Source organism: Hippocampus zosterae, chromosome 7 (genome assembly GCF_025434085.1).
Source record: "Hippocampus zosterae strain Florida chromosome 7, ASM2543408v3, whole genome shotgun sequence".
NCBI classification, from domain to species: Eukaryota; Metazoa; Chordata; class Actinopteri; order Syngnathiformes; family Syngnathidae; genus Hippocampus; species Hippocampus zosterae.
Genome location: NC_067457.1, coordinates 8,378,309 through 8,400,017, shown reverse-complemented (window position 1 = coordinate 8,400,017; position 21,709 = coordinate 8,378,309). Strand labels below are relative to the sequence as shown.

Below are 21,709 nucleotides of genomic sequence, written 5' to 3'. Positions count from 1 at the left end.
TTGACCAAGTCTGAAAAGACGTTTAAAAACGTCTTTGGGAGTTAATGAGTTAAATGCAAACAATATATTAGAAAGAACGGCTTGATGTAGTGCACGTAAATGATGCAACCGCTGTGGTCTTTGCTTTCGTTGTGTTCGTTTGCATTGACTCGCCATTAATATCAGAAATCTGTAGTGGTGTCCTTTTACTGTGTGACAAGGGAGGGGTCATAGCCGTCCAATCTTTTTCTTCAGTTACAGGTGTTTGCCGTTATACTGCATATTATTTACACACACACATATATATATATAAAAGTATATATATACTTTTATATTGCAGTGAGCCACCGGGTGTATCTGCTCCTTAAGGATCATCTTTCCCAGACAACGAGGTTAGTCCCTGGGCTTTTTCTTGATTGGTTGGTTGGAGGGGGATGGGGTGGGAGAGGCAATCTGTTCCTTCGGGATCTCCATACACATTCTTAGCTGAACTCAAACTATAGGCAGAACATGAGACAGGATAAGTCTTCCTCCACAGGAAGAATGGATTATGGACATGGAGTGTTACTTTTTCGGGTTGAGTCAACTTTGAGCACCACGGGATCATTGGAATCCGTGGAAAGACATCAAGGAAGTGTGGACTGTTAATTTTGACATCACAAAAATCTTGTTTTACAAATATTTAACCATATCCAATGACTCTTCATTCAACACCGTGCGAATGGTACAACCTCAAACGAAGATGCACTTGAAGGGTAAAGAGAGGCATGCTGAAGTTGCTAGGAGATGAGTGGCAGATCTAATAGAATACCATCCGAATAATGAAATCACCGTCGTTCTAAATGTAAACGCTTTTCGCTATGTCATCCCTGCTGTCGATTCTGAACAGGAAGACCTGGGCAACATTGTGGCTCTTTTTCATCTTTATTAAAATCTCCAACCATCCGGTAAGTGAAAATCTTTTTTTAAAAAGTTTTTTTAAACATTTTATTTATATAAATGTTAACCTGTTGCATCTTTTTCTACAATGGTCTCCTGTCGTGGCATGCTCAGAAAGAAACATATATTCTGCATCAGTGCTTGGAATTATAAATTAGCTTGTAAGAGGAAAAAAACATAGTTTGAAATGAATTTGCCATCATTTTTTTTAAATCAAGAAAGGGAATTGTGTACCCAGTTTTTATTGCCAAGGGAGAAGGTTTGAACTGTTTCGAAGGGCTCCTTGTCGTTGAGTAATGTGGAAAGTCTTCATGGCACTGCCGGTGGATTAGCCAATCCGTGGCCACATTTAATTTTTTTTTATTGTACATGTGTCATTTTTTACTGCACTCCATTCATTAGGTTAAGGCAGGGGTGTCCAAACTTTTTGCCAAGGGGGCCAGATTTTATGTGGTAAAATGTCGGGGGGCCGACCTTGGCTGACATTCTTTACATTGAACAACAATATTGTTCAACAAATTTTAGTAAGCCAGTCTGTTTCACATTTCCATTTTTATTTTAATTTCAACAATCTTAAGAATTTCTTTTGGTTCATTTGAAACAGGTATATCACATGCAACTGCTTATTCACTTGACTTTTTCTTAAACAGAAGTCTCCTGAGTGCAAATTGATTGATTTGAAACATAAAATGTATCACCATGACTTTTCAATAGTCACAAAACCTTTGACTCGAACAACAGGGAAATGAACAAGCAATACACATATCCACAACTGCAAGGATCATTTGAAATATGACATATCAGTCAATATAAACACGGAGTGATGTCTTGTTAACTCGTGAGTGATGCCCTCTGGTCTCTAAATGCTATTACTCATTTAGTGAATGCTATTACTCATTTAGCCACTAGAGGGAAGCAGTACTCTATGAAACATCACTCACCAGTCTACGAGACCTCAGTCAATGCAACACGTGTTCCATTGCGCCCAACCTGCGGGCCAGACGGCACTGATTTTATGACAGGGGCCGACGGCCGGATGAAATTCGACCGCGGGCCGGATTTGGCCCGCAGGCCGGACTTTGGACATGCCTGGGTTACGGTAATAGTTCCGTTTTTATACAGGCTTAACGTGCGTTAAACAATGTAGTAAAATACCGCCACCACGTGGTCATTGAAAAGATAACCTACATAGCTTTTGGTTAGCATTGCTCAGTTTGTGGCAGACTCATATTGCTGCTTTGCGTTTGTTGAATTTGTCACGTCTTTTTTTTATTTAAGTGATCAAGTTTGTAAGCATCGATCGTATGCTTAAAAAATGTTCAGAAACGTTTAGCTCATTTGGAAGAATATTAAATTACTCTAATTCAGGACGTCAGAGGTTGCTAAATTGGCTAGCAAGCACTATGCTTTCTACTCCATCAAACTACTTGTAGACACAACCTAGAACTAGCACAGAAATAACTCATTGTTGACAAGGCACACAAAAAGGATTGGATATATACAGTACTGTGAACACCAATTGAACTATTCACACAATGTGATTATATATCAAGTCAATACAGTTTACGTGGATAGAGACGAACACTGGAGCCAAACACCATTGAGATTTGAAGGAATAAATTGGCCCTCTGCATCACTTAAATTGCCACTAGATGGCACTAAATACCAAATAATATACAGTACGCACTGATAGCAGCGCAATAGTGCATTCTCTCAAGGAGAAATGCAGACAGAATGATTTGATGATGGCGAGCACGCCTGATTCCTATTCGATAGGTCTTCAGTTCAAATCTCAGCTCAGGGCTTCCTGTGTGAGTTTGCGTGTTCTCCCTGCAGTTGGTGGGCTTTTCTCCACAGAGATACTCTGGTTGGCTTCCTCCCACATTCCCAAAAACATGCATGTCATTTAAAGTTAACTGAAGACTAAATTGAAGATTGTTATAATCGAATTTGTTTTTCTCTTTTTCCGACTCGACATGCAAGATAACATGCTCAGTACTTGAAAGTCTGATCGCGGAGCGCACGGACTACTGGGAGGGTTGCAATAGAACCCTCGCTTCAAGTGCACGCCCCAAAACTGGTAAGCTTGAGACTCAAACTTTATTTCGTCAATGCAAACTTGGAAAATATTTTTAAGCTAGTTTTGTTTTTGACTAATATTCATTTATTCACTCTCCATGTATATATTATTTATACTTATTTAACCCTTTCATGCACTTTATAACCTGATAACATGATAAGCTGTCCACTGTTGTAACCACCATCCCTGAAAGGGTTAATAAGAGTTTTTTAATTTTCACAGATGCATGCAGCTTGGCACAGTTAGAAATGGGTCATTTGCACCACTGTGGGTGTGAAAAGAGACGATGGTTGCGTTTCTTCTCATTCCTTTTAAAATCAGTGTGTGAGAAGTGTTTAATTCAACTTTATTGGTTCCACTGTACGACAAGTATTACCTTTGTTGTACCTGTGAGTCATCTGAGAAACTATTGATGCCTTGCAGGAATCTACTGTAAGGGAACGTTCGACACATTTGTGTGTTGGCCCCATTCAGCTCCCGGAAATGTGTCCGTCCCCTGTCCTCCGTACTTACCATGGATCAGCATGGGTAATGCTTTTACTTTTCACAACATTTATCGTGTTGATCTGAGAAAACGGATGGTACCATAATTGCAGCCAACAGTTCACCCGGCCAGTCACGGGATCACAAGTATTTAATGGCTCCAATTTTTTCGGTTGATGAGAAGTGGTCCCAAACATGGACATGAAACATATAAATACAAATGTCATTACAAAACAATAAATGAAAGACAAACATCATGAAGACAATTCAAGAAACAGGCATGTCTTTAGGTTACAATTGGTTGCTGCTCGTTATCACCACTAGATGGGTTAGGAACACTAGCAGGGAAATAACTCAATGGGGAATATAAAGACTACCGTGACACCATACATAAGGCACATCGGATTATATGGTGCACTTGAATGCTTTTAGGTGCGCCTTATAGTGCGGAAAATACGGTACCGTAAATTATAGACTGATACGGGACAGTGTACAGAAAGACATGCAAAGATGGACAACACTCCCTCTCAGCATCAAAATTGTAAAAAATGAATATTCGTCAACGGAAGTGACTCCAGCTCAATTTGCATCCTTCACTAGCCATTGAAATTTTTCTGTCATTGTGAAGTGTGTGCTTGTGCATTTGTTTTTTTTTTGTATTCTCTCAAACAGCCTGACAAATTAATAACATATGGTCATTATAGCATAGCTAAAACAAATCGAATGATGCACGAGGACTTTAATACCGTACAAATATCGTACATTAAAAAAAAAAAAACTCCACCATTAAAGTGTTTGTCATATTTTCATGCATTGCATCGCTCCATTGACTTCATCAGCAAAACTAATTGAACATGTGAATTCCAACTAGCTGCGGACATTTCGAGGAAGGCACACCGGGAATGCTTGGAAAATGGAAGATGGCGGCAGAAGGAAAATTCCACAGAGCCTTGGAGGGATGACTCCGAATGTCAGGGAGAGCATTATTTTAAAGACAAGGTGAGGAAAAAAGAGAGGTGGAATCAATGGACCGGACATTTTTATAGTTTTTGCTTTGTTTGTGTTGACCATCATGTTTATGCATACATTCATATACATATATATATATATATATATATATATATATTATGTCAAAGAAAATAAATCTGATAGTCTTTTTTTCATAATGGAAACAATATGTCATATTACAATACAATACAATACATGCTGATTTATATAGCGCTTTCACAACAGCATATTTTAAAACAAGAAGCCATTTTATTTTGGGGATAGCTTGTATTTGAGGGTCAATAGGTTCAAATATGTGTGTAGCAATTGTTTATTTGTAAAAAAAAAAGTTAATTCTCATTCTAGAAGTTGATTATTTATCTCGTGAGGATAAAGCATAATGTATGGATGGATAATTTGAAGCAATTGTTTTGCAAAATATTTGTTGCTGTTGAATTCGTTTTGAAATGTTTTCTTTTTTTATTGACAAATCAATGACCCAAAAATTGTTAGTTTATTACATGGATCATTAATTGGCATTCTGAATTATTAAATGTAATTTAATGATAGGTAACTAACCTAATATTTGTTACAATAAATAAAATATAAAATGAATAAAAATAATATTGAATACTTGTGTGTTTTTAAAAAATATTCCAATGTTTGAATCAGCCGATATTTTTTTTTCATATGGAGATAAATGAATATAATTTAAAAATTAACAAATGAATAATTTTAACGAGCCACATTTAGGAGTTTTAAAAAATATATATTTTATTATTATTATTTTAAGAAGTAGATCCAAACTCTGCCACTTGTATGCACAAATTATAGTGCAACCATTATCACCATATTGACTCAAATTTTGAAATTAATCCATTTGGACCAACAAATGATTTTTCCTCAGCCTAATCACCAACCCTCCGAAAAAGTTTCATCGAATTACTTGTATCGTTGATAGAATTTTGCAAACTCACCAACCAAACAGAACTCTGAATGGCTGTTGTTGTCATTTTTCAGTCCACCGCAATACTCAAGTGATCTCAATATTAATTTCCAGTCAAAAGATGCTCCTCACTCATTGGTAACACAGAAGTCCTCTGTGAAAGCATTTTTATTCCAAATACAAGTCAAGATGATGACCTGCGTCATTGTGAGGATGCACTGTGTTCATTCTATCATCTTGTGTGTTTCTCCGACGAGGAAGAGCAAATGCTTCGGCAGACAGCCCTGCGGGTCGTCTCGATCATCGGCTATTCACTCTCTCTGGCTTCCCTCGTGATTGCAACGCTCCTCATGGGCATGTTCAGGTCAGTTTTCATGTATCACACATGCACACGTGGACTGGAAATCAAGACCACAACATTTTCAACACACGGGGACGTCCATGACAGGGTCCAATGAGTCGTAATGTGTGTAACTTATAGCTGGATACTTGCTATACATAGAGCGCCACCTAGTGGCAACAAGAAATGTCCATTTTTTTTCATTTGAATGTATCGTGCTCATTCCGCTGAAGGGAAAATTTGTCCCAAAACCGCCAAGACTACTGGTGTCAAAGTCAAGGCCCGGGGGCCAGATCTGGCCCCTCACGTAATTTTATGTGGCCCGCCATGATGTTTGCTAAAGTCTGAACCAAATTTTCAAATTGTCATATGTAATCCGCAAAAACAGTCATTATTCTTGACGTCTGGTTTTAAAACTAGTGCTCCATGAATTTGTTGTGCGCTGTGTATGTCATATGCGGAGGTGATTAAACATTTTTATGGTTTCCCAAAATTCATAATGGCCCTCCAAGGGAAACCGTTACTATGACGTGGCCCGCGACAAAAAAGAGTTTGACACCCCTGCTTAAGACCCCGATCATGCTTGAGACAGAATATTATGAGTTTTGGGCAGAGGACGCGGCTTTTATCACGTCATTACTCTCATGATTCGCTGTGACAATTAAAGCTGCCGTCTTGTCACAATTTCACACACTTGACGGGAATTCAGTCCAGAAGGCAATGACAAGTACAAACTTAATTTTCATCACAGTGGTAGCACCATCTACTGATTGAAGGAAATTTTTATTCTTTGACATTTTTCACCTAGCCGGTTAACAAAGAGCTACCTGATATTTGCTCAAAAGGGTGACGACTTCCTCAACCAGATATTTGCCAAAAAGGCTATTTTTAACAAAAACAAAATATGTATATTTGACCAATGTACATGAGAGGTTTTTAGTATCCAGTGTTAATATAAATAAATATAAATAAAATACAATACAAACTGTGATTATTTTTTTCACCCTGTGTAAAGCGGTCTTTTACATTAAAAAAAAAATACAATCAATCAAACAATGGCACAAAACTCGTGAACAGCAAACCAACATTAAGTGAAAGAATTCCCTCTATGAGGAAGCCATCATACACATTTCTAACACCATCAAGTATTCACGTAAAGCATATCCAAGTTTTGGAAGACACGAATGTATCAACTCCACAAGCACATCAAATAAACTGTCAACACTTTGAAAATAAATTATCGATGTTGTTTGTGTACTTTGAGATTGGTGTTGTCGTGGGGATTTTGGTAGGCAGATGGATTTCCATTTAAATTCAGTGAATCTATAATCCGATTCTTATTTTCCCCCGAAGGGCCTTTTTGTCACTTAAGAGAGGTCCTGGCGAAATGCCGGCTTCCTCCGGGGATGGTTGGGAATCGTTGACCTTATTTCTAATGTGCCGTGATCAATTGTACTGTACTGTACTTTTGCTGACGTTTTTATTTCTCTGGGGTTTTTCCCGCAGTTGACTTTCACACGGAAGTGCCGTTCTCGAGCATGTGCTTTTCGATGACATCAGGCTCACCGTGTCTTTTTATGCTACTGACACACCACAGTGGGCAGATAACCAATCTCCATCTCATTTTCGATCGGATTTGAAAGAGGCCCTTTCTTAGAGTATCCAATGACACGTTTCTCTTGATGTTGTAATAATATCCAAACTGTGCCACTTCATGAAAAGTAGAACCTACTTGATGCGAGGGAGGGTGCACCCATCTACCAAGTGATTTTTTTCACAGTTTTTGACCATTCATTACTGTCCTACCGATCAAAATGAATGAAACTAATGACAGTGCGTATCTATGATATTACAGTTGTGCAAGAACTCGAGAGTCTCCCCTTTCTGTGTTTTCCAGGAAGCTCCATTGTACAAGGAACTACATTCACATGAATCTGTTCGTCTCATTCATCCTGAGAGCTGTCGCTGTCATTTCGAAGGAAATCGTTCTATACATCATGTATTCCAACCTACCCAAGGATGACCCTGGATGGAACTCGTATTCAAGTTCTCCGGTAGAGTCACCATGAACACATCGCATGCGGTACACCGAGACCAATTTTTAGCATCTTAAACCTCTTAATTTTTTTAAAATTAAATACGACGATGTCTGCAGCTCAGCCAAACTGTCTTCACCACTCACCTACCGGTAAATATTTCAGACTGTATTTTCCACACTGAAAGGCACACTGGAGTACGAGGCGCAACTTCAATGGCCTATTTGGTATTTTATTATTTTTATAAATATTTAAATATACATATATATTTTTTAAAAAGTTGGACTGTGCTTCCATTATAAGACGCAATCTACAATACATCCACTAGAAGGAGCTATGCTGAAGCAAATGCTAACAGAACGATCAGATGTCAGTAAAACGTATTTAATAAAGCAGCGACACGGTTCACTTCATCAACAGCAAGTTATAACGTTGACTCGTGAACCTTGAACTCTCTTGCCGTCGTTCTATTTCCGTGTTCAACTGCGTAACCGTTTGCCTTAAGTTTGAAACCTGCGTTGTAAGCATGTATCTAGCAAAGAGACATTTTGGGGTGGACATATTACCTAACGTAATGACCATACACAAGGCGCATCGGATTTTAAGGCGCACTCTGAGCTTTTAATAAAATGGAAGGCTTTTAGGTGCACTTTTTAGTGCGGAAAATACGGTATTTATAAACGTCAACGCAAACGGAGAAAATAATCGTGCTTGACACACGCCATTCTACAAAATTTTAGGAACTGGTTTAGATTGTTGTTGTTGTTGTTTTTTAACTGTTATTTTGTTAATGACAATATATAATATATTTTTTCTTTTCCTGAACAGATTTCTCTGATGTGCAAATTCTCCAAAGTGGCCATGGAGTATTTTGTGGCCTGTAACTATTTCTGGCTTTTAGTGGAAGCAATTTTCCTCCACACACTGCTCTTCACTGCAGTGTTGACCAAGCGACGCCTGTTGAAGAATTACATGCTGTTAGGATGGGGTATGTCCTTTTTTTTAAATTTTATGAATCAAGAAAATAACTACTGCATTTGTTCATATAATATGCCTTTATTATAGCTTAGCTGGGGGTTGTCCATTTTTCATTTTCATGTAACAAAAAACAAAGAGGGTCTGTTGGACTGGTTCATATAACGCATTCAGTCTAAGTTGCGTAATTCGATTTGTTGCTTTCATAGACAGCACGTTGTACGCATTGTGATGTTGTTTCCCGTTTCAAATTCAAAAAGATATCTTTCCTAGTAAAAACGCACATGACTGAAAATGTGATGACATTCTGCCGATAGAAGCGTTAACCACCACGGTGGCTTTTCAGGAATGCCGATCTTCTTTGTGACACCGTGGACGGTCGTGAAGATTTTATATGAAAACACAGAGTAAGTGCAGCTCCACTTTAATTCATGAAATGAATACATTTCATCATCACTATTGACTATGTTCATTCCTAAGGTGCTGGTCAATTGTGAACCGATGGTTCTGGTGGATAATAAAAGGACCAATCACTTTGGCAGTGCTGGTAGGTACCGCACGATGCATACAAACCAGATTTGGAATGGTGTTGCAAAAAAATTAATTAAAAATTTGGCTACAGTCTACTACTTTGTAATACAGTGCCATATGGACATGAGCCTGGATGGGCTTTTAGAGGCTCCACATACAGTATGTTGGATAGTATCCATCCCTCCATCCATCCATTTTTTAATCCACTTTATCCCCACAAGGGCTGCCGAGGGAGGTGGAGCCCATCCAAGCCGTCTTCGGGCAGTTGGTGGGGTACACCGCAAACTGGTTGGCAGCCAATCGCAGGGCACACCTAGACAAACAACCATCCACGGTCACACCCACACCTCGGGATAATTTAGAGTGTTCCATTAACCTGCCATGAATCTTTTTGTAATGTGGGTGGAAACTGGATGACACGGGGGGGGAACCACACAAGCACGGGGAGAACATGCAAACTCCACACAGGAAGGCAGACGTGCTAACCAATTATCCACTGTGCCGTCCTCGTATAGTATCACTTTTATTAAACCATAAGAAGATAGTGACAGTCAAGGAAGAAGCGTTTTGTGTGAATGGGGATATTTTAAGAGTCTCTCTCGCCCCTATTCACTTGAAAGTCCCCGGTGCACTATTTAAATCCCTTGTGTGCATTTTGTGGACAAGGACTGCAAGCGTCACTTTTTCATCCACAGATATATATGAAATTATAAAATATAGTTAAGTGCTGTTGCAAAACACAATACATGGGTACTGTATAAACCAGTGGTCCTCAACTAGAAATGCTGGAGGTCCACTTTTTTTTTTTTTTTTTATTAAGACCAAGGTCCGGTCCCATGCATGGCGGTCATAGGGAGCAGGGCTATATGCCCATTTAGTATGGGCATACCATATATAAAATAACAATTATTCACTCTGCCAGTACACAGCAAATAATGAGAGGTATTTTGTTGAGGCAGAGTTCCTGTGCCTTTTATTTTGTTAAGTTGTGCCTGCTAAGAAGATGCATCAAAATATCAATTTCCTTTAACAAAACAAATCAATCCCAATTTGCATTTTGTATTGCATCACAAAGCTGGCCAGACAAATCAGCAGCAAGGACTTCAGTTCGTCTGGTCGATAGACGCATGCTGACGCTTATGTATGGGCACACCTTAAATTTAGAGGAGCCAATCAGCGCCTCGTATATGCTGACGCTTACGTATGGACACACCTTCAGTTCAGAGGAGCCAATCAGCGCATCGTTATCGCCGACATGCCCTGCTCAACCAGGGTCTCCAGTCAGTCAAACTTTATACACACAAAGTCGCGCTGCCGCGGTCCTCTGCATTACGTCTGTTAGTGCACGCAAAAAATACAACGGATAATTTTAACAAGCGATCGTGGTAATGCGCAGATTATAGTCCACAAATATAAAATGTATAACTTAAAAATCACTTTATAAATTATTATTTTATACAATTTGCCGAGGGTCTGGACAGAGGAGGTCGGCGGTCCGGACTGAGGAGGTCGGCGGTCCGGTCGTGGATCGCGGTCCGCCAGTTGAGGAAGAGGGGTATAAACTGTATTTGTGCTGCTTGGTAGAGGCAAGCGATTATCCACTAAGATGTCTAATTCCATCACTTCAAACTTAATTCAAAACCTTTCATTATTAAATAACGTACAACACAGCCACGAACAGGATTCACAGTCCAGGAGTGCAATCTGCAATTTAACTCCCGCTATTTAGGATCTTAACAACCCTTTCTGTCTTGTGAGGAGTGGCTGGCAACCAGTTAAGGGTGTCGCCCAAAGACAGCTGGGAAAGGCTCCTGCACACCCACTAACTACCCTTTCACGAAAGATTTGTGGGATTTGGTTGACATTACATTTAATGCACGTTGCAGATCATTTTCTTCATATTCATCAAGATTCTGCTGCTGCTGCTGTCCAAGCTCAAAGCGGATCAGGTGAAATTTACCGACTACAGATACAGGTATTTCCCCGGGCAATAAACTTCAACCATTCTGAATTATGCTGAGAAGCACAAGACTCCTTGTTAATAACTCAAACTATGCACAAATCTGTATATTAATTATATCTACTTCATTCATTCTAAAGGAAATTCTTCAAAGCCACATGTATATCACATTCATTTTGCCTCTCAATCTCACATATGACAAAATCCAGGAGCAATGTTCGCATATTTTTTTTTCCTGGGCACTGTGCCAGACGACATTTACAAAGTCCTCATTAGGTATTGGTGTATAACTTAAGCATGGTTTTGCGTTTTGATGAATTCCAGCTTAGCCAGGGCAACCCTGGTCCTGATTCCTCTGCTGGGCATCCATGAAGTCGTCTTCACTGTGCTCGTCGATGAATGCATGGAGGGAAACAGTCGCTACGCTCGCGACTTCATCAATCTCACCCTCAGCTCTTTTCAGGTCAGATGAATAATGCTAAATGCGTGCCTGGCTATGTTTGTATCATCTAATAGCGATAAGAATACAGTTTTCTTTGACAGGGGTTCTTGGTTGGAGTGTTGTATTGCTTCGCGAATGGAGAGGTATGCTTTTGTGTTTTGTCCAGTCTGGACAAATGAATTGTATCTTTGAATTGCATCCCATCTACCGATGGGATGCAATGTTGCGGGATCTTTCTGTAAAATTGGACCACTTTGGTCTGCTATCAGCCAGCCATCAGCTACAACTAATGTAGTGATTACGAGATGACTATTTCAGCATCCCGGCACACTCATACTAGTCAAGGGAGGTCAGTTCCACTCTCAAATTTGATAATAACTACACAGAGCATGTTGACTGTGAAACAAGAGCGAAGACCTCCTCTGGGGAATCTGACGGCAAACGGTGATACACCTCGAAGCCACCAACAGGCCAATGGTGGAACAGCAGGTGGCCTTTGTAAGGGCTTTAACAGATTAGGTTGAAAGACGCATGGGATGTGCTGATAGTGTGTCTCGGTTTCATTTCAATTTAATTCAAAACTATCACTCTATGCAGGGATGTCAAACTCATTTTTATCGCGGGCCACATTGTAGTTGGAGGGCCGTTATGAATTTTGGGAAACCATATAAATTCGAACTCATTCAGTATCAGCCAATTCTAGGCCAAGTCTGAAAAGACGTTTAAAAACGTCTTTGGGAGTGAATGAGTTAATCACCTCTACATATTACATCCAAAGCGCGCAACAAATTGATGAATAACTAGTTTTAAAATCAGAAGTCAAGAATAATGTTATTGTGGAATACATATGACTATTTGAAATTTTGGTCCAGACTTTAGAAAGCAACGTGGAACTTGACATGCTTGATTTGCTTTCGCGGGTCACAAAAAATGATGTGGTGGGCCAGATCTGGCCCCCGGGCCTTGACGTTGACACCTGTGCTCTCATGTGAACAAGCAGTCAAAAAAATTGCTGTCTGGATGGGAGGTCGCATGTCGCACACAAAACTGAGCCAACGTTTTCCTGGCCAAAGTATTTTTACCACAGCCACAAATGCCAAGATAGCGGTTAGCATCGGCTAGCTAGCCCGTTTAAAATGTACACGGGATTTCGTTTCTCAGTCAACATAATCACTTTCTGTTTGTGTTTAGGTGCAAGCTGAGTTGAAGAAGCGTTGGCAGATTTTCTTGTTCAACAATAATTTCCAGTTCGGGGGCTGCTTTCAGGGTGCGGCACTCAAGCACCTGTGGAAGTGCACAAAAAAGCACCGCACACGGTGCCAGCGAAGAAACTCCTGCGACGAAAGAGCGACTTCAACTTTCACCGCGCACCCACACCTCCTACAGGTGGCTCTGCGAGTGAGCGGTGGAGCCTTTGGAGAAAGCGAGAATGAATGTCAGGCGGCGAAAAGATTTGACATAACAGGTCTTGACTTTCTGACCAGGAAGAGTCTGTCAAGCAGTGATGGAGAAATTACTCTCGGAGAGACTATGGAGGAGATTCTGGAGGAGAGCGAGTTTTAAATGCACGCAGCTTCTTTATAAGAGACGATGAAGTCGAAGGACATATCAAGACTGTGGTTTAAATCATTAAAAGACACTTTCCAGTATGAATAGAGGAATGTTCGACTCGACAAAAGTCAAGTGTAAAAAGCCGCTTGTACATACACGTGAACGGCACATGATTATGTCATTAATCAAATCACAGTTGACCCTATCGTTCAGTATGCGCACCGATTTTGTTGACAACTTATAAATCTCTCAACGCCAATACGTCTGGATTAAAATGGTCCTATGAATACAATGTATTTGCTGTTTTAAATGTGAATAATGACATATTGAGGAATTAAAAGTGTGGAGCAAATATTTCATCGACTGTCTATTTGAAGTGGTTTTTAAACCCTTTCATGCATGATAGGATGTAACCGCTGTACCTGAAAGGGTTCACGTAAAGTTACAAGGTGTTGCTGTGCAGTAATAAATAAATAAATAAAAGTATCTACGGTCCAAGGATGGTGTGTATGTACACAAATAAAACCCCAAAAAAGAAGAAAAGGGTTAGCAATGCGACAGTGTTATTTTGACTGAAGCGGACAATTTAACAATACGGTGGTTTGTTTATTAATGTTGGAAGATTTTGACTACCAAAGTGCAATAGTCATCTTAATCCAGATGTTTGATTGTGTCTGTTTGCATTTGATTATTATTTGATATTTTTGATAATAGAGAATCAGGCGAGCAAATTTTGATTTTAATAATTGTTTAATCTGTTGGGGTGGCCCGGTGGTCGACTGGTTAGCACGTTCGCCTCTCAGTGCAGAGGTGCACGGTGCAATTCTAGCTCCGGCCTTCCTGTGTGGAGTTTGCATGTTCTTCCCTGTGCCTGTGTGGGTTTTCTCTGGGTACTCCGGTTTGACAGGGCACATAGACAAACATCCATTCACAAACCCCTCGATTTACAATATGCTGACCCCTATTTGTGTGAATGAGCCTATGTAGAATATCAATACTGCATTCCAAATTATCAACATATAAACACACTTTATTGGGAACCAGGCAGTGAGTTTGAAATCATTGTTGTAGATGTAAAAGTATAGCAGGTTTCAAATTCACTACATTATACTACTGAGGCTCCTGAGACAAACCTTCGTGACCTTGCCAAATTTACTATTGGATGCTGACCTTTAGTTCCTTTATTTACGTTTCGCTGGAGAGGGCCTTCACTGGCGATTGTGTGCGTCATGTGAGGCGTTTAAGCACGCCCCGTTTTAAACCAATGGTCACGCTGCGTGAGTCACGGGAAGCTGGAGGCTCTCAACTGCAGCACTCAATGACTTGCAGTGTATGCGTGTTCTCACCACACTGCAGTCGACTGCTTAATAAATAATGCCTGGATCCGCCATGAACGGCATTTCCAAGCCAGAGCCGATCGGATATATCACCCGGGTTCAGTGCTTCAGTGCGTGCCACCGCCTGCACAGGTACGGATGTTGTCATTCAGCAACGCGTTTTATTAATTTCTTTTTTTCTTTTTTTAATTAACGTGCGAGCTAATCTTCTCCCTCTCCTTGTCTGTGTTGTTACGTGAGACGCTACTCTACGGAAGAGGATTAGGGCCAATGAAGGGGAAAAAAAACAACTTTCGCACAGTATTTTCACTTGTTTTCAGAGTTCTGACTTCTTTGTTAGAACTCTGACTTTAAAGTGAGAAGTCTTTAAAGTGACAATACTCACATTAACATCAGAATTCTGCTTTAAAAGTGCATTTTGACGTCGTTGGTTTTTTTCCTTCTTTGGCCCTAATCGGCTTCCGTCGCTTCTCCCTCTGTGATTGTTTTGCTTCCTCGGAGGCTGCACGCTGCGATTCGTCCTTTGTTATGGGAATCACCAAACAACCATTGCACGATAAATTGATTTTTTTCTCTTACGGGCGAAACTGGTGGTGACGTGGGTGATTATTACGCCCAATGTGACACCACAATTTCCTACGTTCTGTACTGTTATTTATGGGTAGTTAAAGTTTGAAATGTGACCTATGAATTTGTTTGATATCCTTTGTGTGGATACTGTAAGTGCAATTTCCCACAGTAACTGATTTACATGAGATTAGCCTTATCAAACAGATCGTTAAAAAACAATTACAGTGATAGAAGTAACTTTTTTTAAGACAAATGTTAAGGTATTACTTTGTAAGACCGGTGAAAATGCATCAATTTCTTGCCAACCTTTCAATGCAAAGAGAGATTGAGATTTTAGGCGTGACCTTTTTTTAATCACTCTTCAATCTATAATATCCCATTAAAAACAAAACAAAGCAGTTTAGTGTGACAGGAGAACATTGGTTAGGTTCACCTGAATGAAGAACCTGTAAACTCTATTGCTTCATTCTTTCTGTTTGCCCTGCAAAGTACCCAACATAAATCATGGTTCTCTTCTCCTTCTTAGCGTTCATTTATCCGATGAAGATAATATTAAGGTCTACGGGAAATGCAACAATCCTCATGGCCATGGGCATAACTACAAAGGTTAGTGGAGTGTTCACTTGTGCTGCGCAACTGTTGAAGATCGTAGCTCAGTGTAAATGAGAAAAAAAATGCATTTTATCATGTGGTTTTGTTTTGAAGTATTCACCTGCATTTGTATCCCATACACATGAATACTTGGGAGATGAGGTGAATTTTTTTTTTTTTGCAATATCTGTCAGGAAAACTGCCAGTTTATGATTTCCTATATTCTACAACCTTACTCTGAAGGAATTATTTTAAATGCAGTGGAGGCATTCTCAAAGTTATGCCCTTGCTGGACTTTTCAAGACGCCTAACTATATTGAGACTGAAACAACAATGCCTCTGCTGGGCAAGTAAAGTAGTGCACTATATTTTGCATCATTTACTAATAGAATGGTTACAATACAATACATGCTGATTTATATAGCGCTTTCACAACAGCGGCAGCTGTAACAAAGCGCTTAACAAAACAGTTAACATAAAGTAAAATAATAAACACAACACATAACATAAAACACGGACAGTCGTGCAGTCCTAGTCAACAATCCAGTCATAACTATTATAGCCACACTTCCTATTGCCGTCCAACGTTACCCAGTCATTAACTATAATTTTTTTTTCCGCAGTGGAGATAACAGTGCGTGGAAAGGTGAGTGTCAGCCATTATTGATATATATTTTTTTCACCCTTTCAAACTTTGTGCCCAGCCTACAAGGTCATAATTCGGCGCGAGAGCAAGACACTTGCATCCAATCATGAAAAACATTATTAAACCTAAAAGCACTGTCTTTGGCAGTACAACGTATTGCCCATTAAAGCGACCGATTACATCGTCCTTCTCACGTCGGGAAAAATCATCGGCCAATTGTTTGTTTTTCCTTTTATGTACAATTAACAATAATGTACGGCGATAACCATGATTTCACATGTTACGACATAGAAAACAATATATCTTCGATTCCGTCAATGTGTGCACATATACAGTATCAGTTCAAAACAGTGGATGGGTCTGTGAATTGATAAGTCGTAAACGGTGATTTATTTAATTATTTGTTTATTTTAAATGTATGTATTTGTATGTAATGTATTTTAAGTGGTTAGCACGTCGGCTTCACAGTGCAGAGGTACCGGGTTCAATTCCAGCTCCGGCCTCCCTGTGTGGAGTTTGCATGTTCTCCCCGGGCCTGCGTGGGTTTTCTCCTGGTACTCCGGTTTCCTCCCACATTCCAAAAACATGCATGGCAGGCTGATTGAACACGCTAAATTGTCCCTAGGTGTGATTGTGAATGCGCATGGTTGTTCGTCTCTGTGTGCCCTGTGATTGGCTGGCAACCGGTTCAGGGTGTCCCCCGCCAACTGCCCGAAGACGGCTGGGATAGGCTCCAGCACCCCCCCCCCCCTCGCGACCCTAGTGAGGATTAAGCGGATGGATATATGTATGTATATGTATTTTAAATGTATGTATATATATATGTTTTTTTTTTTTTTTTTTTACAAGCGATGATTGGATGAGCATTGTACATCATGCAGATGAAATACTGCAATGTGACTATTTTACAAACAGTTAGGGATGGCTCAACACCACTGTTTCATATCCGACCGATACCAATCGACGATCATCCGATACCATTTCTATACCAATTCTTTTTGTGACTGTGTGCAAAAGATTGGTTTAACGGATTTGATTGGATTGGTTCGAATCAAAATCCACACTCCGCATTACTTTCTCACAAGTATTCTTTCCATCAATGATGTTGAGACTTGGACCACTGTATTAAGTGTTCTTGAGCACATACAGTGTGACAATTCTTTCAACGAGGTTAAGGTCGGCACTCGGTGTTACGTTAAAATCGATGTCTGATGCAGTTTTACCATTTGAGCCTCATGAATCGTTGCATTGTTGTGTTGGAAGTCCTTTCGGGGAAAGGAGTTGAACATAAAGATAAATTTGTACCCATCAGGCCACATGACCTCTTTCCACTGAATTTGTGCAACCAACCTGCTGGGCTCTTGTCTCGCGACACCCGACCTCCCTCAACTACTATTTATTGTCTTTAGCTTTTGCATTTTTATTTATTTTTTTATTTTATTTATTTTTTGCCTTTCAAAGGCAATAGCTAACCAATCATTAGCATCTACTGTGGATAGCCTATCATGTTATCAGGTAACAGGTTGTCATAATTGGTGCATGAAAGTATAAAACTATTTCAGTAGTTTCTGTAGTTTTCTTGGGTACCGGAACTTTTCTTGACAAATGGAGCTGAATAACTCAAGCCTTCTAAAACTTAGTAATGTAGAACATTTCATAAAAACCGAGTATGTTTTCTGACAAGTCAAAAACTTATTTTATATATATGATTATTTATATATATATGACAAGTCAAAATCTTATTTATCCACATTTTAATGTACTTAATTTGAAAACAAATTTCAGTGCTGGAGTAATTCTTTTTTGCAGAGAGAACAGCATAACATTAATTGGCTATATGCATGTGTTTCTGTGTAGATTGATCATATCACTGGCATGGTAATGAACCTGACGGACTTGAAGAGATGTATAGAGGTAAGAACAACAGAATAACAAAAAAAAGTGATGTTGTTTGGAATATTAGGTAAAAAAAATAAAAAGAAATTGAAGCCAACTAACATGCTTGGTCGGCTTGATAAAAATTAACAGATCTCTGTTAACTTTAATTTCATTTGATTAATTTATTCATTTTCGTTTTAAATTTCTGTTAATGCACTTTACTCTACTTTGCCGGTCCATCCTCCATCTGCGACCTGAGCACCCTTCCATCGTTGTCTCTACATCCTTATATCATAATCATCCTCCATCCTCTCCGTCCTCATCCTGAGCACTTCCGTACTTTCATTTCACCAGTCATTTTAGTTTACGGCGGCCCGGTAGTCGAGTGGTTAGCACGTCGGCTTCACAGTGCAGAGGTACCGGATTCGATTCCAGCTCCGGCCTCCCTGTGTGGAGTTTGCATGTTCTCCCCGGGCCTGCGTGGGTTTTCTCCGGGTGCTCCGGTTTCCTCCCACATTCCAAAAAAAAAAAACATGCATGGCAGGCTTATTGGACGCTTTAAATTGTCCCTAGGTGTGAATGTGAGCGTGGATGGTTGTTCGTCTCTGTGTGCCCTGCGATTGGCTGGCAACTGATTCAGGGTGTCCCCCGCCTACTGCCCGAAGACGGCTGGGATAGGCTCCAGCACCCCCCGCGACCCTAGTGAGGATTAGGCGGTTCGGAAAATGGATGGATGGATTTTCGTTTACAATTTTATCTGAGACATTTTACTGTTCAAACATTTCAATTTAAATGTACTCGATTTTTTTTATCAGAATGCTGATGGCAGTCTGACAATATTAGGCACTGATGCATTCCCTTATAAATACCTTTACAATGTCAAATGTGAGATCTACAAAATAATGTAATTTGAGTTTCATTTTCAGGAAGTCATCATGATTCCACTTGATCATAAGAACTTGGATAAGGACGTCCCATATTTTGCCAATATTGCCAGGTATGCATCATTCTCCAACTTCGGCAACAGGCTACGTTTTATGGTTACTATTTAAAAAACATGGATGATTTGGTATTGTCTGGGCTTTTCATAACGTAAAATTTGCAAACACCACTGAATGGGCAAAGGGGCACATCTCATTTCTTTATTTGCAACCTCCCAGTCTTCTATTTGAGGTGCGAGGAGGGACATGTGTTTGGAGAAATTAATATTTTGCTCCTCGTCATTGCTGCACTTGTTTGTCTCTTTTGTTTAAAGAGGACGGTCCAACTTTCAACAAGATTATAAGGTCAGAGATATATGTGTCCCTAACCAATCAGACAACACAGATGACAAGACACAGACAAAACAAAACAAAACTTCGCACGTTATATGTATTTTTTGTAGCTAAAAGTGGATCTAAATTCATTTAAACATAGTTGTATTTGATTTCATTTGTATTTCACTTTTACATGTAAACCCCCTCGGCCATGCGCCAAGGGCTAATAACCATGAACCAGTGTTATTTTAAGTCATTTAACTAGTGGTCCAAAAAAAAAAAAAAAAACAAGAGCCTCAGCAAATTCTGCACATTTAAATTAAAACAGTCAATCTTAACTGCTTACTTTGGAAGTCCGTGTTTCCTTGATTACAGTTAAAGCTCACACACAGATATATTTGGCAGGCAAGACTTTTTGTCTTAGCCTTGATTGCTCTGACTCCGTCTCGGCCCCTCTGTTGTACGGTGTTCCACAGGGTTCACTTTTGGGGCGCCTGCCGTTTTTTTAATTGTATTCGCTACCCCTGTTCCATCTTATTAAAATCTACATATCATATATTAAAATATATGAACATTTCCTTGGCCCTGCTAAGCTGATGACAGACAAATGTTCCAATGAGCAAAAACTGCACTTTGTCTTGTCTGAAAAAAGCCTTATGATGCAGCCTATTTGTTTGATTCGAATTATTTTCTCATCACGACGACTGCTACTAACTACTGTTCTTTTCTGCATTCTAGCACAACTGAAAACCTGGCTGTTTACATATGGACCAACATGGCGAAGGCCATTGCACCGAACATTCTCTATGAAATTAAAATTCATGAGACAGATAAGAATACTGTCGTATATAGAGGAGAGTAGATGTTACCGTGTACACTAACTGGTGCCGTTTAGAGATACTTGTGATGTTTGCCTCCTGTGACCTCAAAATAAGTTTTAGACACGTGTGTCTTACAAGGCTGTTACTATTTTTAGCTTAGTATAGTTATGTTCCTTTTGTACCAAATGTATTTGCAGTTTTGTTTTGGGATTAACAGCCATCTCGTTTTTGAGATGGTCAAAATAATTTAAAGAGGTGTTCAATGTTATTTGTCCTTGAAAATACATTTGGAATCAATGATTGTGGACCTTATTTGTGTGTGACAAAGATCTGTATTAAATTAAATTCATGACTTCACAATGCCTACACCATTCAAAAAGCCACGAGATGGAATCTGCTCCAATATTTGTTATCAGAGAAAATCTTAGCATGAGAAGCAGAATTCCCTCACAGACAAACACAATGACAGAAATTAGAGCGTCATTTAAATTGAATTCCGTAGCCTTTGAGCTCCAGTTCTCCATGAGGTTTGTGTTCCTTTTTATTGACTGAATTGTCTTCATAAAACTTTTGTCTTTCATTTATTGTTTTGTAATGTCATTTGTATTTATATGTTTCATGCCCGTGTGACCAGTTCTCATGGGTTGTCAAGGAATGAACTTTGAATGAATTACGGATGCGTAAGCGAGCAAAAATACTTTGTAGACAATTGCGATCTATGTTCGACAACCAGACGCTTCTGCTGGTGGCTGGTTATGTGATGTCACAGTGAAAGCTGGCAGATGAGTCCAAAGTTAAAAAAATATAAATAAGAGTCCAAAGGGAGCTAGTGAATTGAAGCCTCATTCCGATTGCTGATATATATTTTTGCACTCATTGCCTTTCTTCAAACCGGTGGGGCCCCGCATACTTCGGGCATGTAATCATTCCTAATTTTTAGGTATATTTATTGAGTTAAAATGTGGTAGAATTTTTATTTTTTATTTTTGGTAACGATGAGCTCAAATGTAAGACTGTACGACAGTCTGATGTTTCATCCTTGTGCAGTGAGTGACAAAAAAGTAACAATGTTAAGATTTTACCACCAGATGGCAACCTAACCATGAAAATGCATTGACCGTCACAACATCTGTTCATTTATTTGTCAAATCACACTATAAAGATAGTTTGGTCTGTTTTCATTAACTTCCTTGCTGTTCCCTTTTCAATACTGAACACAGTAAATGGGTTTTTAATTATAAATTAAAAGATATTGTACCTTTTTGAGGAAAATCTTCTCAAGCCAACATAAACCGGAACATAAAAATATATGTTAGTAAATAATTGTTAGCAGCTGTACTTCTGAGTGGTAGATTGCAAGT

The 21,709-nt window shown here is 39.4% G+C and overlaps 2 protein-coding genes across 2 annotated transcripts; both read left to right on the top strand.

Annotated features, from left to right (window-relative positions):
- Window positions 1-553: 553 nt before the first annotated feature.
- LOC127603500 (glucagon-like peptide 2 receptor) lies at window positions 554-13,603 on the top strand. Its single transcript, XM_052069799.1, has 13 exons — window positions 554-926; window positions 2,902-2,998; window positions 3,422-3,526; window positions 4,353-4,480; window positions 5,672-5,778; window positions 7,652-7,808; window positions 8,619-8,778; window positions 9,112-9,172; window positions 9,246-9,312; window positions 11,183-11,271; window positions 11,581-11,719; window positions 11,800-11,841; window positions 12,890-13,603. The coding sequence occupies exons 1-13, from the start codon at window positions 840-842 to the stop codon at window positions 13,259-13,261; spliced, it is 1,611 nt and encodes a 536-aa protein (XP_051925759.1). The 5' UTR covers window positions 554-839; the 3' UTR covers window positions 13,262-13,603.
- An 893-nt stretch (window positions 13,604-14,496) lies between these two features.
- On the top strand, window positions 14,497-20,648 carry pts (6-pyruvoyltetrahydropterin synthase). The gene is made up of 6 exons (XM_052069800.1): window positions 14,497-14,718; window positions 15,683-15,762; window positions 16,371-16,393; window positions 18,251-18,307; window positions 19,198-19,268; window positions 20,266-20,648. Exons 1-6 carry the CDS (start codon window positions 14,624-14,626, stop codon window positions 20,387-20,389), a joined length of 450 nt encoding a protein of 149 aa, XP_051925760.1. The 5' UTR covers window positions 14,497-14,623; the 3' UTR covers window positions 20,390-20,648.
- Window positions 20,649-21,709: the final 1,061 nt, after the last annotated feature.

Excerpts from the sequence above, each read along its gene's own strand:
- LOC127603500 (XM_052069799.1), top strand. The coding sequence starts at position 840 with ATGTCATCCCTGCTGTCGATTCTGAACAGGAAGACCTGGGCAACATTG. Across the intron at positions 7,809-8,618 it reads ACTCGTATTCAAGTTCTCCG|ATTTCTCTGATGTGCAAATT; the intron begins GTAGAGTCACCA and ends TTTCCTGAACAG. Across the intron at positions 11,720-11,799 it reads TCACCCTCAGCTCTTTTCAG|GGGTTCTTGGTTGGAGTGTT; the intron begins GTCAGATGAATA and ends TTTCTTTGACAG.
- pts (XM_052069800.1), top strand. The coding sequence starts at position 14,624 with ATGCCTGGATCCGCCATGAACGGCATTTCCAAGCCAGAGCCGATCGGA. Across the intron at positions 14,719-15,682 it reads GCGTGCCACCGCCTGCACAG|CGTTCATTTATCCGATGAAG; the intron begins GTACGGATGTTG and ends TCTCCTTCTTAG. Across the intron at positions 18,308-19,197 it reads ACTTGAAGAGATGTATAGAG|GAAGTCATCATGATTCCACT; the intron begins GTAAGAACAACA and ends TTTCATTTTCAG.